Source organism: Neopelma chrysocephalum, unplaced genomic scaffold (genome assembly GCF_003984885.1).
Source record: "Neopelma chrysocephalum unplaced genomic scaffold, ASM398488v2 Primary Assembly neopelma1_185629, whole genome shotgun sequence".
NCBI classification, from domain to species: domain Eukaryota; kingdom Metazoa; phylum Chordata; class Aves; order Passeriformes; family Pipridae; genus Neopelma; species Neopelma chrysocephalum.
This window is the reverse complement of record NW_020938749.1, coordinates 1-15,778: the sequence shown is the minus strand read 5'-3', so window position 1 is coordinate 15,778 and position 15,778 is coordinate 1. Positions and strand designations below refer to the sequence as shown.

Sequence of the window (15,778 nt, the reverse complement as noted above, 5' to 3'; positions counted from 1 at the left end):
GCGGTGTCGGGGGCCGCGCGGGGCCGCCCGGTGGGTGCCCGGCGCGATGTTCCGCAAGGCGCGGAGGGTGAACGTGCGGAAGCGGAACGACTCGGAGGATGAGGACGAGGAGCGCGACGAGGAGCCGCCTCAGGAGCCGGCGGCGGCGGCGGCGGCGGCGGCCGGGGCGGGGGGGGAAGGGCCCAGCGAGGCCTCCATGTCGCTGGCGGCGGGCGCCGGGCTCCTGCCGCTGCCCGCGGGCTGCGTGCCCCTCGCCCTGCCCGGCAGCCCCGCGGCCTTCGCCTGCGCTGCGAGCTACGGCGCGGCGCTCGGGCTGGGGCTGGGCTTGATGGGAGGCGACCGGGCAAGCCTGGGGGCTCTGCCGGCGCCCGCCTTCCCGGCCCCCCCGCCGCCGCAGCCTCCGCCGCAGCCCCAGCAGGGCAACGGGCTGCCGGCGGCCGGCCGGCCCAAGGAGAAGAAGCGGCCGCGAGAGAACAAAGAGGTGCCGCGGGCCAGCCTGCTCAGCTTCCAGGACGAGGAAGAGGGTGAGACGAGAGGTTGCCCGGCCTTTGGCTCGCCGCTCGCGGGGCTGGAAGGGGCCCGGAGCCGCTGGGCCTGCCCCCCGCGGGCCGCGCGCCCTCGGCCCTCGCAGAAAGCCGGGACCCTTATTTGTTTTCGAAGGCGGTCGGGTTGCCGCGTGTGATGTGGGGTCGCCTAAGAGGGGGAAGGCCCTGGCGGCACGGTGCGGGCGGGCGGGGAGCGCCCCATCGGTCCCGCTGCTCTTCCCCGGCCCGGCCCGGCTCCTGCGGGGCCAGCGCGCTCCCAGCACCGCCGAGCGGCGGGTTTAGTTCTGGTGAAGGGGTTTCAGCTGCCTCCCCTTCTGTATTGCTGGGGCCTGACCCTTCCCCCCGTGTGGCGTTGGCTGCACGTGGTGGCCCGCAGGCAGGGGTTTGTGCGGTGGCAGTCGCTGGGCCCACCTGTGCGACCTGCCCCTTTCCCCCGGGACCCGCGGGCTTGGCTGAGGAGCATCTGCCCTGTGCCTTTGTGTCGGGTTTGTTTTACTCTGCTGTGGCTGCTGTTCGCGGGTCACGTCGGACTGCCTTTTTGCCCTAGCACTTCGTAGGTCTCTTAGAAGGAATTCTCTTGTAATTACCAGAACTTGGTTTCTAAGATTTGTGATTAGATATCTTGACAGAAACACTGAAAACATGAAAAAATGCTGTAGACTTTTTAAAACCCTGGCAGTTGTTTGTTGATGGCATTTCTAAAGTTCTAGGTACATAATTAAGATATTTAATAGGTAAGTATACTTGATGGTGGGTCTAATGTAATGTTTTCCAATTTCTCTTTTAAAGAAACTGAAGAAGTTTTTAAAGTGAAGAAATCAAGTTACAGCAAAAAGATTGTAAAACAATTGAAGAAAGAATACAAAGAAGATCTTGAAAAATCAAAAGTTAGAACAGAGGTCAATTCTCCAACAGATGGTAACTGCAAAACTAATAGTAACTTTTGTAGTGGGAAAGATGGAGTAATTGTAATTTCTTTTTTTGTTTTCAAGAGGAATTGTTAGACTTCTAGAGGATTTCATGTTTAGAGCTGAAGTAAAGCACACATTAAATGTGTTACTTGAACCTTACAGATGCTGTTCTGAAGGTGGTAGAGAGTTCTTTGAATCTCTCCTGTGTAGAAATTAACACAGAAGGATGAAACTTCTCAGCTCTGTGTCCGATTGTCAGTAGACATCAGTTTTCTGAATTTCAACTGTGGTTATGACAAATGAGTTTCTTACTGAGTTAGGAAGGAGTTATATTAGTTTAAAAATATGCCTGGTGCTTGTCTGACAGGATGTGTCCTTGTAATGCATCTTTTTCAAAAAGGAAGGCTTTGGGGTGAGCAGAGTGGTGTTCTTTGTCATTAAAAAAGCTGCCTGTTTCAGGACTTGGACCTTAGAGTAGACTTGATGATTAAGGTGACAATCTGAAAGTGTTGGAGCAGAAGGATCTTTTAACAATGTACAGTCCTCCACAGCTTGGAGTAGAGCCTGGGACTTCAATTCCAGTTGTACTATTGTTTTTTGGGAAGCTCATTGGTAAAGTGTAGTGATTCCTTTTCCAGTTATGTTTTTGTATAGAGTATATAATGCTATGAGGACGACCTGAGAGGCTTATGATGTAAAGATTGCAATGGTACAGCTGAAGCATATGGGAGCTGAACACGGTCCCATGCAGGAAATGCTCCTTTTATATTTAATTAAATCATTTTTAAAAAATTCTTAAAGGTTTTTTAAAGGTTTTGTCTGTGTTTAGAAAACCCACAAATTCTTTCTTGCTAGAATCTTTAAGTTGCCTGTGCATTGGTGTGGGGCAGAAATGGTCATTTGTGTGTGTAGTGTTCAGGGTCATCTGCGAAAACCTGGGTCTTAATTCTTGCTTCTGACACAAAGATCGTTAAAAAATTGCATTTTGCACATGGCTGCACGTGCCTGTTTTCTGTTTGTTTTGCTGTCCCTAATTGATGTGGTTGTGGTGTAAAGACCTTGTGGCTGCTACTTGAGTCAGTAGCCTGGATTCTCTAGACAAATGCTTGAATCTAAAAGCTCAGGTATGTGCAGCTTGGATGGGATAGCTGAGTTTAACTTGCATTGTTTTACACAGTATTTGTACTTTCTGCCTCTCTCTGTCTGTATGTTACCCACCTGATGTAAGGGGTTGTTACACCCCTTACATCAATGAAAGCTTCTTTTGAGATGAGTTTGTTCTTGTGGAAAGATTGGGTGTAATACAGGCAATGCTTTCTCATTCCATATGTAGGAAACAAGGTTGCCTGTATGATCTTGAGTTCCCTCACTTTCTTAATACTTGACAGTATGGACAATGTTTAGTGGCTGTTGGTGTGCCTGCCTTGTCAGATGTTATTTTGAGAGGATGTCGGTGGCTTAGCCACAGTTAAGAAAGCATATTTTACTAGATCGCAAGCGATAAAATTATCGTTCAATATTTTAATTTGATTTTTCCTTTTGGTTTTTATATCTTAAAAAAAAATACTTCTGAGTGATCTTTATAAAAGGAGTAAAACATGGGCTTTGTTGTCTTATCAGTCGAAGCACCACTAGAAAAGACAGGACAGAATAAGGATATAGGCCAAGAAGATGGGACTGCAAACAGTGAGCATGGTGAAGAAGAAATGGAAGTTGAAAGTGAGAAGGAAGATGAAAAACCAAAAGCTGCTGGGGCGTTTTCAAATGCTCTCTCCTCACTGAATGTCCTCCGCCCAGGTTGGTCTTTGTAATTTGTCTGATAAGTTAGCAAATGCTTTAGCCATTGTTTACAGCAGACTAATGTGTATGAGAGATTAGGAAATAGTTTCCAACAATGTATTTGGCATCTGAGAATTCAAGAAACTGCTGTTTTCTGAAGGGGTTCAGTTTCACGAGCCTTACAAGAGAAAACGTTTTGCTACAGAATGCTTCATCTTGATGTCAAAAGCAGGAATTTGTCTCCCAAATAGATGACAAACCATAAGAAAATCTAGATTTGGAATAGATGACTTCACATGAGATTTAACTGCTTTCGGTTAAAATCTGTTCTTTAATTCAGGTGTTTCAGTTACGGGTCTGCAAGGGATTGGAAATATATCCCTAACCTGTTTTGTATAATGAGGTTCTAGTCAGACCCTGAGGCCAAAGAAATCAGTCTGAGAAAGTATTTTTGAAACTAGTTTGCTAATTGTGGTAGCCTGCTCACCAAATATAAGATGGATGTCCTGGGAGCTGTTCTTTATGTGACTTATATAAGTTGCATTACTTTTGTGCTGTAGATTTTAGAGTTTTTCATTAGGTCCACTTTTCTTGTTTCTCTTCAGTTGTACAATCTTCTCATTAACTTTGTCTGGTTTGGTGTCTTCTTAGTCTCTTAGTTGTCACCATCTGTTGAAATGGTTGATGCTTTTTGTTCCCCCAAAATAAGAGGAGCTGGGAGCAATATCAGGACAGGAGGTGACACAGTCACGCACCTCAATTTCTCCCTCCCTTTGCAATAGTCAGCTCCTGTAAAGGGCTTCCTCTTCTTTAGGAATGTTTCCTATAGGAACATCAGGCTTCTGCTTTTATGATGTGTGAGCTGCCGGAAGCAGAGCCACACTTTTTATGAAGATCCCACCTTTGAGGGTTTCTGGTCAGAAAGTTTACATGTTTAGCTTCTAAGTTGCTTGCAGGTGTTTCTGTGAGTATGGATTTGTTTCCTCCCGTGTTTGTTGTTTCTGTGTGCAAAGATGATGTGGTAGGGTGGCAGAGATGAGTGATAAGAAATCATAATACCTGTTTTGTTGCAGTGGTTGTTTAATGGTGCACACATCTGTCTCTAGGAGAAATTCCAGATGCTGCTTTTATTCATGCCGCTAGGAAAAAGCGTCAAATGGCTCGTGAGCTCGGAGACTTTACCCCCGTTGAGAGCGAACCAGGGAAAGGCCGCCTCGTTCGAGAAGATGAAAATGATGCCAGTGATGATGAAGACGATGACGAGAAGAGGAGGATAGTTTTTACAGTGAAGGAAAAATCCCAAAGGCAAAAGATTGCTGAGGAAATAGGTAAAACCTTTTTAGGAGGACAGCTGATAAACATTCACACTGTTTTCACTGCGAATTCTCCCATTAAGCATTTTTAAAGAACATGTTTCTCAAACAGTCTGGAGTTCTATTCCAGTGCTGAGAAAAAGTACTACCTAATGGAATCTGCTTATAAAATGTTGAGCACAAAACTCTGTTCCTGTGCACACTGCTGGATCTAATAGAAACTTCCACTAAGGATCAATTCTTATTTTTCCTGTACTCTGTTTTTAGGAAGTATATAGTTGTGAAAAGAAAAAACATTTGATATAGAATTCTCTTTGCTGGCAAGCAGTTAAAATAACCTCTTGGAAAATGAGAATTAGTAAGATACATGGGTTTTTAACATTAGAGGGTTTTACCAGCAGTTAATTGCAGATTTACTCATTGGATCTTTCAAGTGGAATCCCTATGCTAATGATTCACAGGTCGATGTCCTTAATTCCTCCTGAAGAGGAAAGGAAGATGCTCTGAGTTCTCACTGAGGCGTGGTCGCAGTTTTTTTAAGTTATGGCCCTTACTATGAATGCATTATCTCCTCCTTTTTCTTACTTGTCTGTTTTCCTTGTGTGAAGGTATTGAGGGAAGTGATGATGAAGCCCTGGTGGCAGGGGAGCAAGATGAAGAACTCAGTAGATGGGAGCAAGAGCAGATACGAAAAGGAATCAACATACCCCAGGCATGTGTATAACTGAACTCGTTTTTGGTTTGTTTCTGCATGAATTGGCTAAATCTGTTACAAACTTGAGTAGTTTCCAGAAGGCTTTTTTATCTGAGAAATTCATTGTGTAAATGCTGATATTCTTTAAAGAGAACTAGTATAAATATTTAGAATTATAATGATGCTGAGAATTTGTCCATTTAAGAAGGTGCTTCTGATGAGGGTATTAGTTTCTTCCACTTTAAAGGAGAGGTTGGAAGTTCTGTGCTTAAATCCACTTGATAATGACATTTTGTGAATGCATTTGCTTACATTTTTCACTTTATAAAGTGTGAGATGTGTAAGAAAGTAAGTTTCTCCTTTCTTTAAAGCCTAATATAGTACAATTGGATTTCCTCTGCCACTAGGTTCAACCAAGTCAGCCTGCTGAAGTGAATAATCTGTACTACCAGAACACTTACCAGACACTGTCTTATGGTTCATCGTATGGTATTCCATACACCTACACTGCATATGGATCATCGGAAACCAAGTCTCAAAAAACAGATAATACAGTTCCTTTCAAAACTCCCAGTAATGAGATGACTCCTGTTACTATTGATTTGGTAAAGAAACAGCTTAAAGACAGGTAGGACAGACCATCTTTTTAGACTTAAAGACCTGTCCCCTAGGTTTCTGTTCCTCAGGTGTCTTTAGTCTCGGTGAGCAAACACAGAGTTTCATCGCTGGAAAAGTACTGACTGGCACATCCACTTAAAAAAAAAGGCAAACAAAAAAAGCTCAAAATGAAGATGGCATTGACACTTTGTTCGAAACTCTCCTTGGATTGCTTCTCTGGAAGTGAAGCTTTAAGTATGAGGCCATTGATGTTGTTGAAGACAGGTCTGAGTTGCATCTTCTGGACACTGCACAGTCTTATAGTGAAGAAGTAAAAGGCCAGTGAGGTGTTCAGCTTATCAAGCTGCATTCTTTTAAACTATGAATCAGAGTTTTCCCCTTCAGTAGATGAAGAATTTAATTTTTAGTGTATGCAGGGGTGGTTTTTTTTTTGGTTGGGTGTTTTTTTTTGGTTTTTTTTTTTTTTTTTGGTTTAAACACTGTAATCTGCTTGTCAGGTACACAAAAGGGGTGTGGAATGAACAACGCAGTTGCAATGAGAAATCATTTGTAACGAACAGCTTGCACTTTACGTGTCTTCGACATTGGTTTGTATCCCCTTGTAGCGTCACAGCCTTGGACAGTGAGTCAAGTTAGGAGAAGAAAAAGAGCACTTTGTATAAGCTGTGGTTCCCCTGTACCTGCAGCCTTGACACCCATCTTTTCTTTAGGACCAGCCTTGCACTGTTCTAAATGCTGTCAGCTCCTGTAAGAGTTAGTGAATGAGTGGGAGTGGCCATGCAATGCACTGAGCAGAGTCCAGCACATGAATGCCAACCCTGAGCCTTGCTGTTGGTGGAGAGAGGGGACAGAGTGACAAATGAAAGTTGGAGAATGTCTTTGCGGTGTTTCCCGTGTATGGGCTCGGTACTTGCACTGTCTGTTTAATATCTCAATGGTCTGAAATAGACTTTTGGATGTAAATTTACTATTTATCCATTGCCCTTCAGGTTGGACTCTATGAAAGAAATGCACAAGGCCAATCGGCAGCAATATGAGAAACATCAGCAAAGCCGAGAGGACTCTACCAAGGCAATTGAAAGATTAGAAGGGTCTTCTGGGGGTATTGGTGAACAGTATAAGTTTTTGCAAGAAATGCGAGGGTATGTCCAAGACTTGCTTGAGTGTTTCAGTGAAAAGGTAAGGATGCAAAAACATTCATCTCTTTTCAAAAAAAAAAAAAAAAGGGGGTCTCTTAGTACATGCCAAACACCACATTTCCCTCTGTTCTCGAAAAAAAAGTCCCCTGAGAACTCTTCTGAAGGTTTGGTTATTCAGGGATTGAAAAAATAACTTTTCATCATGCTAAGCTGGTTATCAGGAACCTCTCTTCCCAGTGTAAGAGATCACTGACTTTAGATTGACTAAAAACTTGTAGATTTTGTGTCTTTAGGACTTTGGTAGATTCTCTGGCATTTCAGCTTTACTCAGATGCTGCTTTTTGCTTGTGTTGGACATCAGGTTAGCACAAATAGGGCTGGATTATGACCTTACTAGTTTCTGGAGTGCTTTGTGTTCACAGTAACAGAGACTTTTCTTTTGTGTGTTATTATAGACTTCCTCCTGCCAGGCATTACTTGGTATTGCTCTAGTCTGAAGGAGAAAAGTTTAAAAAGTAATGTAGCTGTTCAAAGACACCCAAACATAAAAATATCCTTCTTTCATGTAGTGTGATACCTTTGTATATGTCTAACTCAAAAACATATTCATTATGCTTTGAATACTTACTTTGTTGTAAATATTGTAGGAGCTCCTGAATATATATATATTTATATATATTTATCTATATATTAGGCAGACACAGGAGCTGTAGAATTCAGTTATCAGTATATAGGCTGCTTCTTCATTGTCTTCTGACTCGAATACAGTAGTATAGTAACTTCTTAATATATTACCTGTCAAAATGACTGAGTAGTTTAAGCTACTGTTTGCCCAGCTCGTTAGGTGTGGGAGAGGAACAGAAAAGCATTCTGGGTGTTAATGGGTTAGACATTAATTGGCCATTAATTGGGAGAGACCAATCTTCAGTCCTGTAAAGTGAAAAATAACTATGTCATGAACAAACCTAGGAAGTGTGGATCAGTTAATTCACGCAACTGATGGATTAGTGTAACTAATTACCTGCAATTGATTGTTTCCTGATGAAGCCATAATCCCAAATCTGCCAGATTTTGTATAAACCCAGAAAATTTACTATTTAGTTAGAGTGTAAGAATTTCAGTTCAGTTTGTAGGAAGGTTTTTGGCCTCTCTAGCTATACTAGTAAATAAATCCATCCCAGCCATTTTACAGCAAACTAACAAGCCTGTTTGGTACATTAGCAGCAGCTACAGTTGCTTTCTTACAATATACCCTTGCTTTCCTGGTAGTTGGTCTTTTAAGGATTCCACACCTGGATGCCTTCCTCCCCCTTGTCAGCGTCCCCACACCTCATCTGCCATGCCAGTCCCTTGAACTGCTGGGACGTGACTTTTATCATCTCATGCTTCTTAGGGGCATTCACAGAGGTTTGCTGGTGTCAGGAGGAGGCTGTTGCTGTGTTTGTATGTGCAGTGAGTTGCAAAAGCAGGAGGTGATGTGGTCAGTCTAACGGGAGCATTTCATTTATTATGATATCATTTGGCCAGATAATGTGGTTTGGAATTCAGTGCTTTCAGCATGACAGAAGTACCATCCAATTCAGAACACCAGTCCACGGGACACTACAAGGTTTTCTAAAAAGGAGGTGGGGAGAGGGGAAAAAAAATCAATTAATAAAATCAGTATCAGTTTTTATTTAAATGAAACGCAGTAGGACAGTAAATTGTTGTTCTGAGTGTAGAGATAAATTACCTTCAGCTTTTTGGTAGAACCTGTGGCCCTAACTGCTTCATATTTAAAGGGTTGCTATTATTGTTTATAATAATGTACATAGTTATGTTTATAATATGCATAAGCATATAAAATGTGTATCTGCATGTGTAATAATAATACTGTTGTATGTGTATATATACATACACATATCTTAGGATATTTTGAAAAGATTCTGAATGTTAGAATCACTTTGCCTATTTGTAAGGCACAGTGGAGAGTATAATGAGGCAGCTGTTATACAGATTTTAGAAACAAGCACTAGAAAGGTCAAAATCCCTGTGATATCTTTTTTTTTCCCCATAAATAAGAGAGTGGAAGATGCCTGCATGACTTCCTTGTGAAGTAGTTAGTGTCAAATGATGCTTTCTGGGAAGGCCAGCGAGTGGTAAGGGTGTTTTTACGTTTGGAATGTAGGAATGTGCAGTGGATACAGAAAGATTGAATTGTTCCGAGCGTACTTTGACAGCACAGGGAGATGAGCTGTTACTTTACCCGCACAGCAAATTATCAAAACACACTCTGTGTGTCAGAGATGTGGGCTGTACCTTAAAATAATCCTCGTGATCTAAATGTTTAAGGAGCTTTCTGCTTTTCCTCTTACGCTGTTTACAGTGAAAGTGAACAAAAAACCCCTTGAAAACACTGAATTTAACGTGTTGACTAAACAAAACAGGGAATGAGGCTTGTAACTTTTTAGTAGTCAGTGAAATTGTCGGCGACTCATTAACCACGGTATTGATTATAGAAGAATAAGGGCTTCTAAGTCTCTTGTGTTTTAAATGGGAAATACTTTCGAATGGATTCATATTTCTGAATACATCACTGGTTTTTTTTTTCTTTTAATCCTGAGACAATTACAGAAAACCTCTGGGGATGCTTTGAAAAAATTCATTGAACTTTTCAGTGTTAGAATTTCCTTTACATACTTAAGAGAAGAAGCTATATTTTCTCTGGTAAATTGCAGTAAAACTAGTATTTTTTAATTATTATTTCTGTTTTCAGAATTGTTTTAAATTTTCAGTATAGACTTCCAGTGCTGGGATATCTTTCTCACTAGTCTTTTTTCCAAAAGAAAGGTGCACATATTTTGAGTTGATGTAGAGTTGCTTTCATTTTAATCCCTGGAGTCCAGTTTATCCCACAAAGAGCTAATACTTCTTTTCGTGTAATATCTCCTCTGATGTGTGTGTCAGTCTCAGCTGAAAAGGCCCTGTAGCTATAATCTCAGAATCTTATATTTTACTGAAGGAGGTTCTTTAATAGCTGCTGAGTCACATTCTAAATTACATCAGGAAACAATTTCCGATTTCATCTTTTGTTTTGAAAAAACCCCATAACCCTGGATGGTAGGCAGCAATGAAATATTTGAGCTAACAGGCTGGAAGACTGGAGTAAGCATTCGTCTGGAGGTAAGGAGGATATGGCTTAAGTGTTTGTGCCAAAAGGACTTGCCTTTCCAAATTAAGAGATTGTGAAAAGCTCTGGTTTTGCATTTGGATATTTATAATGATCTAATTTTAACTTGTCCCTGGAAATGAATTTTCGCAGAAGTGATCAATGAACCTGCTATTTAATGTCAGGACTGTTCTAACATCATCTATTTTTGTTAGAGTTGATGCTAAAATTTAGTCCACTAAAAAAAAAAAAAAAAGTGACAGGTCTGAGCTGACATCTGTGTATCATTTAAGGTTATATTTAATGCATAACTTGCACAAATTGTACTGGTTTAGTTTTAGTAATTGTCTAGAGGGACTTTTGGCTGATTTGAATTGCCCGTTGGCATAACATGGCTATGCAGGGCTTGATTCCATTTCAGTGATAACAGTTAGAGCAAAACAATAGCTGCTGGCTTCAGGAGGATGGATTGATAGGTGTTTTTTTCACTATGTACAGTTGGGTTATTTTCTCATTTAACTATAGAATACCTCTACATTCTTGTATAAAGATAGGAAACAGTAAGGTCTGAGAATTGTAAACCCTTATACGACATGTAACGTGCTTGGTAGAGAAAGCAAGAGTACTGCAAAGACTATTTCACACTCTAAAATGATTGTCTTGCTGCGTAGGCTCATTCAATCCACAGAAGCTGCTTTCAGAGCGCTCTTGCTCTGACTGAACAAGCTGCCAACATTAAATGCATGTATTTTCCACACCTTAGCAGTGCAGGTGATGCAGAGGAGTAAGAGGCGCGCGTTTGTGCTGCTGGGAGCACAGGCACAGCGTTATGCTTCGGAATAGGACGGGCCCCAGAAGCTGAGCAGCTCAAGGCCTGGGTGTTACGTGGTGTGTTGTATTTTTACAGGTGCCTCTGATTAACGAGCTTGAGTCCGCAATGCACCAGCTGTACAAACAGCGAGCTTCCCGCCTTGTCCAAAGACGACAAGATGATATTAAAGATGAATCTTCGGAGTTTTCAAGCCATTCAAGTCAGTCCATCTTGAAGGTTTTTATTATTCATTAAACAACCTTGTTTACTTAGTATGACTAAATTGAAATGTAAATGTTTAACATATGAGTGTCTTAAAAGTTTATCCTTACTCTAGAGATGGGTAGCAGCACGTTTAGATGAAAGTTCTCTAATCTGTTTTGTTTTGAACTCCAAACCGCTCTAACTCTGACTTCATCTCTCCTTTCTGTTTCTCTTAACTATATTTTCTCCTTCCTAGCACTGAAAGCGTATGCATGGTGGCAGTGGAAATAGTGGTAGCACATGTCTCCCCATTTTCCTCTTACGTCAGGACTTTTTAAAAATTTGTTTTAACCTTCCTGAATCTATACATGGCATTTAACACCTACAGTTAATTCTGTACAAAGCCATGAGGCACTGGGCTAGACTTCTATGTAATGCTCTGGTTTGTAGCCAACATAAGTATTTAATTTCAGACACTTAACTGGTAAAGCTAAAGAACTGGAAGACTAATCAGACTAATACGAAGCGACCCTATATGAAATACAGCTTAAGATTAGGCAGTTCAAACTCCTGCTTGCTGTGAATTTGTGGATGGGAGGTTCTCGCTGAGGAGGTTTCTTGTGGTTATTACTCTTCAGTATGTAAAACTCTCCAAAAGTATAAGTGTTAACTTGGATGGAAATATATGTTTCTTGGAGGTTTTATTCAGTATATTAAAAAAACCTGACAGGTAAATTATCCAAGGAATTGGAGTCCTCCTTCTGCTTCAGAGAGCTTCCCATTTTTAGAAATGGCTTTCTTGTCTGTCCTATTGCTGATGTAAAATCCTCTAATAGAAGCCATTTCCTATTCTGTCACAGAGTGTCCAGAGATGAAATCTTTTAATACCATTAGCTAGAATTTACCAAGGCTGATGAAGTGTGAGGGTGTCAGAGTTGCTGTTCCTTTACAGAGTAGCTAGCATACACATTCTTTTTAGGACTGTATTTGGAGCCCCAGGCATCACATGTAGGCCTTGCAGTTTAACCATGAAAACGCTGTTGTGAGAATGTGAGAACTAGAAACCTTGTGTACTAGAAATTTCCTAAAAGGAGCTTGGAATAGATTTAATGGGGGTGTGGGAATAGTTGTCATGGCTGAGATTGGGTTTTACAGAGAGCTCTTACACAGTATCTGGAAGTTTTGAGAGGGCTCTTAGTAGTTCTGGTATTGAATTGGAATACTGACATAGATCATCATTAATACTTGTAATGGTGAATTTGTAAATAGATTTAGTTAGAACATGCAAATTTACTCCAGAAGTTTGGATAGGCTGTTTTTTAAATGTTAATATTTCAGTGGGTGGACTTGAGCACTAGTTAGCATTCAGTCCACTGTTTAAAATTTACCTGGGAAGAAGGAACTGGAAACACTCTTACATGCTTTCTGTAACCAGGAACATCTATAAAGATAATCACAGCTTGAAGGGGAAGGAAGATGCTTTGTCTTCCTGTAGATTTTGATGTGTTTTAAACTTTAGGCAGTCTAAAGCATATGAACTTAGAAACACAATGACTAGAACTGTGAAACATTATATGTTCTTGCTCCAGTCACTATTCCCTGACCTTCGTTTTGTTAATTTTCTTTTCAAAAGTTACATGGTGAATGTGTTTATGTAAGGAGCACTTTTTGTCTTGGACCATTCAATTTAAGCAATTTCTGTTATAACTGTTGACTTAAATGTAGTTGGGCACTGTTGTGAGACGGACAAGAGTGAAGTATGGTGAAAACTATTTGACATTTAAGGGGAAATTTTTCCAAACTCCGCTGCTTTCTGTTTTAACCTCTACGCTTGGGGAATTCAGGCTTCTGGTTTTTTGTTTGTTTTTTTTTTTTTTTAAAACTTCAACTTTCTACTTCAAATTACACTTAGTTTAAAAGTAGGTAAAAGGCTCTTATGAAACTGCCTACAGCACATTTTTGGAATCATAAATAAGCATTTTAATTTTCACCAATGTAATTTTACAGATAAAGCACTGATGGCACCAAATCTTGATTCTTTTGGGCGAGACAGAGTGATCTATCAAGAACAAGTCAAGCGCCGAACTGCAGAAAGAGAGGCTAGAAGGTAGAGGATGAGAGTTCTTGTGCACTGAGGAGTCTTTGCCTGCTTACACGATACAGCTGTCCTGTGTGACATACTAACACCAGTGGCAATGTTTGCTTCTTCCCTGCAAAGGGAAGAAAACACTTCACCTGGTGTGCTGGGCCAGGGCTATTCTTATATATCCCAATTTACCATGCAAGTGTACAAACCGAGGCATCATTGCATGATACTGATTTAAAATCACTCAAAGGAAGCATAGTAAATCTGTTCTACATCTCTATGGCCTCTGCTGGTTTCTTTTCCTTCTTTTGTTTGAGGCAGCAGTGTAGTGGAGAGTTTGAGGTGACGGCATAGTAAAAGTTCTTTTCACCCTGCCTCTCCTTGAATTAAAGGTTAGGACAAGCTTAGGTGGGTGTGCTCATTGTGTAGGTAGGAAGAAAAAAGTGGTAACTGGTTTATGCTTTGCAGAGCTCGCCGTAGACAAGCCAGAGAGCAAACTGGGAAGATGGCAGATCACCTTGAAGGCCTTTCCAGCGATGACGAGGAAACTTCAACAGATATCACAAACTTCAACTTGGAGCGAGGTTAGAAAAGCTACTGAAGCTTAATCACAGAGTGGTTTGGGTTGGAAGGGACCTTAAATCTCATCTAGTTCCAACCCCCTTCCACTATTCCCAGGTTGCTCAAAGTTCTGTCCGGCCTGGCCTTGGACGCTTCCAGGGATGGGGCAGCCACAGCTTCTCTGGGCACCCTGTGCCAGGGCCTCCCCACCCTAACAGGGAAGAATTCCTTCCCAATATCCCATCTAACCCTGCCCTCTGGCAGTGGGAAGCCATTCCCCCTTGTCCTGTCACTACATGCTCTTGTAAATAGTCTCTCTCCATCTTTCTTGTAGACTCCCTTCAGGTACTGTAAGGCCACAGTCAAGTCACCCTTAAGCCTTCTCTTCTCCAGTCTGAACAATCCCAGTTCTCTCAGCCTTACATAAAAAACCACTGAATCTTTGGCAGGACAAAAAGAAAAAAAAGAAATAGATTGAAGTGCAACCCTGTCTGTATATGTCATCATGTTTTGGAGAAAGTTTAGGAAACTTTGGAGAAAATTCCTTCCTGAAACATAAGTGAGCCCAGAACAGTCTCTTTCACCGACCTGTTGTGAAGCTTGCAGCTGACTGCATACCCCACCCTCAGTGTGATTCTTTTTATGTAATGTAGATGTTCTTTTGCTGGCAAGTGGTAAGCTCTTGGACTTTCAGTAAGTCTTCCTTCCAATTTGTAATGTGGTTTATCATTCTTGAAATACCTGTTTGTATTTCCTGTGAAATTTTGAAAACCTCAGTGTTTCAGAAACCTTTATCTGGTTGCTGGAAAGTCTTTTGTGGAGTTTTGCATAAGCTTCCAGAAATGCAATGACAAAAATTTTGTAGAGTCTTGTTACAGCCTGGCAAAGTTTGCGGATGATAGAAAACAATGTTGAATACAAACACTGCAGAAAAATCTCGTGGTACAATTACCATTCTCTCTGATTAAAGAGAATTTAATCAGAAGAAAGGTGGAGGAGGAGAGCAGCAAGGATCACATGAGTAGATTGGCTTGTGTTGCATCTGAGGAGGGACTGAACAGTTTTGGTCACTTCAAGTAAGAGAACAATGTCGACTTTTCACAGTATGAGAGCTGCAGACCATGAAATTAAATGATAGGATAGGCTTAAAATAAAGAGGTCACTTCCAACAGAGAAGGTAATAAATGTCAAAGTCATTGCTGTAGGTAGTTGTAGAGACTCAGAGTATGAACAGATTAGAAAAGCAGTTAGATGAACTGTCTAGCTATTAGATCATTTGGAAGTGCAAACAGTTTCCACCCCTTTAGTTGCTGGCTAATTTACTGAAATTGTGGGTACAGGGAGAGCTCTTCAATAAACAGAGCTACTGTTTATGGTTGTTAGGTGCTACAATTAACTTTGCTAAATTAAATTATCTAGGTTAAAACTAGATGTGGCTAAATTCCTCCTGGCAATTTGGCACTTTTATGTGTGCAAAAGTGTTTTGTAGGAGTTTCTTCAGTTTCTGAGTAGGTGTAGTATTTTTAAAGCCTTTTTTTAATAACCCATAGCTGTCACGTTAGTCCAGAAACAGCAGTGAGCTACATGGAACAGAGTGGTGCACTTTGGACCTGCCAGCTTTATATCCAGTGTCTTTTCTTGATCTCAGTGTGAAAAGTGTGGTTATATGACATAATCTCCTCTCCTCTCAGCCCTGTCTCTACCTGCTGTGTGTACTAGTTGTGTTCATTGTGTAAAGATTGCTGCTGTAACTGAACATTTACAGCTGTGGCTGCGGCAAATATGACTGATTAAAACGAAACTCACCCTTCGAAGCAGAAAAGATTAAAGGAAAATAATATTTATAGAAAAAGGTTTGGACCATATAGAATACAGGTACTGTGAACAAAAGAAAAATGGTAAAGGAGATGCTGAGGGATTGTAATCATTGCCCAGTGCTGAGGGATTGGAATCATTGCCCAGTGCTGAG

General features: G+C 41.2%; 1 protein-coding gene across 1 annotated transcript; it reads left to right on the top strand.

The window, feature by feature from the left end:
- Positions 1–6: 6 nt before the first annotated feature.
- LOC113962886 (PAX3- and PAX7-binding protein 1-like) lies at positions 7–13,845 on the top strand. Its single transcript, XM_027673674.1, has 10 exons — positions 7–524; positions 1,335–1,463; positions 3,077–3,253; positions 4,342–4,563; positions 5,157–5,260; positions 5,650–5,870; positions 6,850–7,039; positions 11,055–11,178; positions 13,170–13,269; positions 13,717–13,845. The coding sequence occupies exons 1-10, from the start codon at positions 47–49 to the stop codon at positions 13,835–13,837; spliced, it is 1,866 nt and encodes a 621-aa protein (XP_027529475.1). The 5' UTR covers positions 7–46; the 3' UTR covers positions 13,838–13,845.
- Positions 13,846–15,778: the final 1,933 nt, after the last annotated feature.

Coding starts and splice junctions, on each gene's coding strand:
- LOC113962886 (XM_027673674.1), top strand. CDS start 47: ATGTTCCGCAAGGCGCGGAGGGTGAACGTGCGGAAGCGGAACGACTCG. Junction 1,464..3,076: donor GGTCAATTCTCCAACAGATG/GTAACTGCAAAA, acceptor TTGTCTTATCAG/TCGAAGCACCACTAGAAAAG. Junction 11,179..13,169: donor GGAGTTTTCAAGCCATTCAA/GTCAGTCCATCT, acceptor GTAATTTTACAG/ATAAAGCACTGATGGCACCA.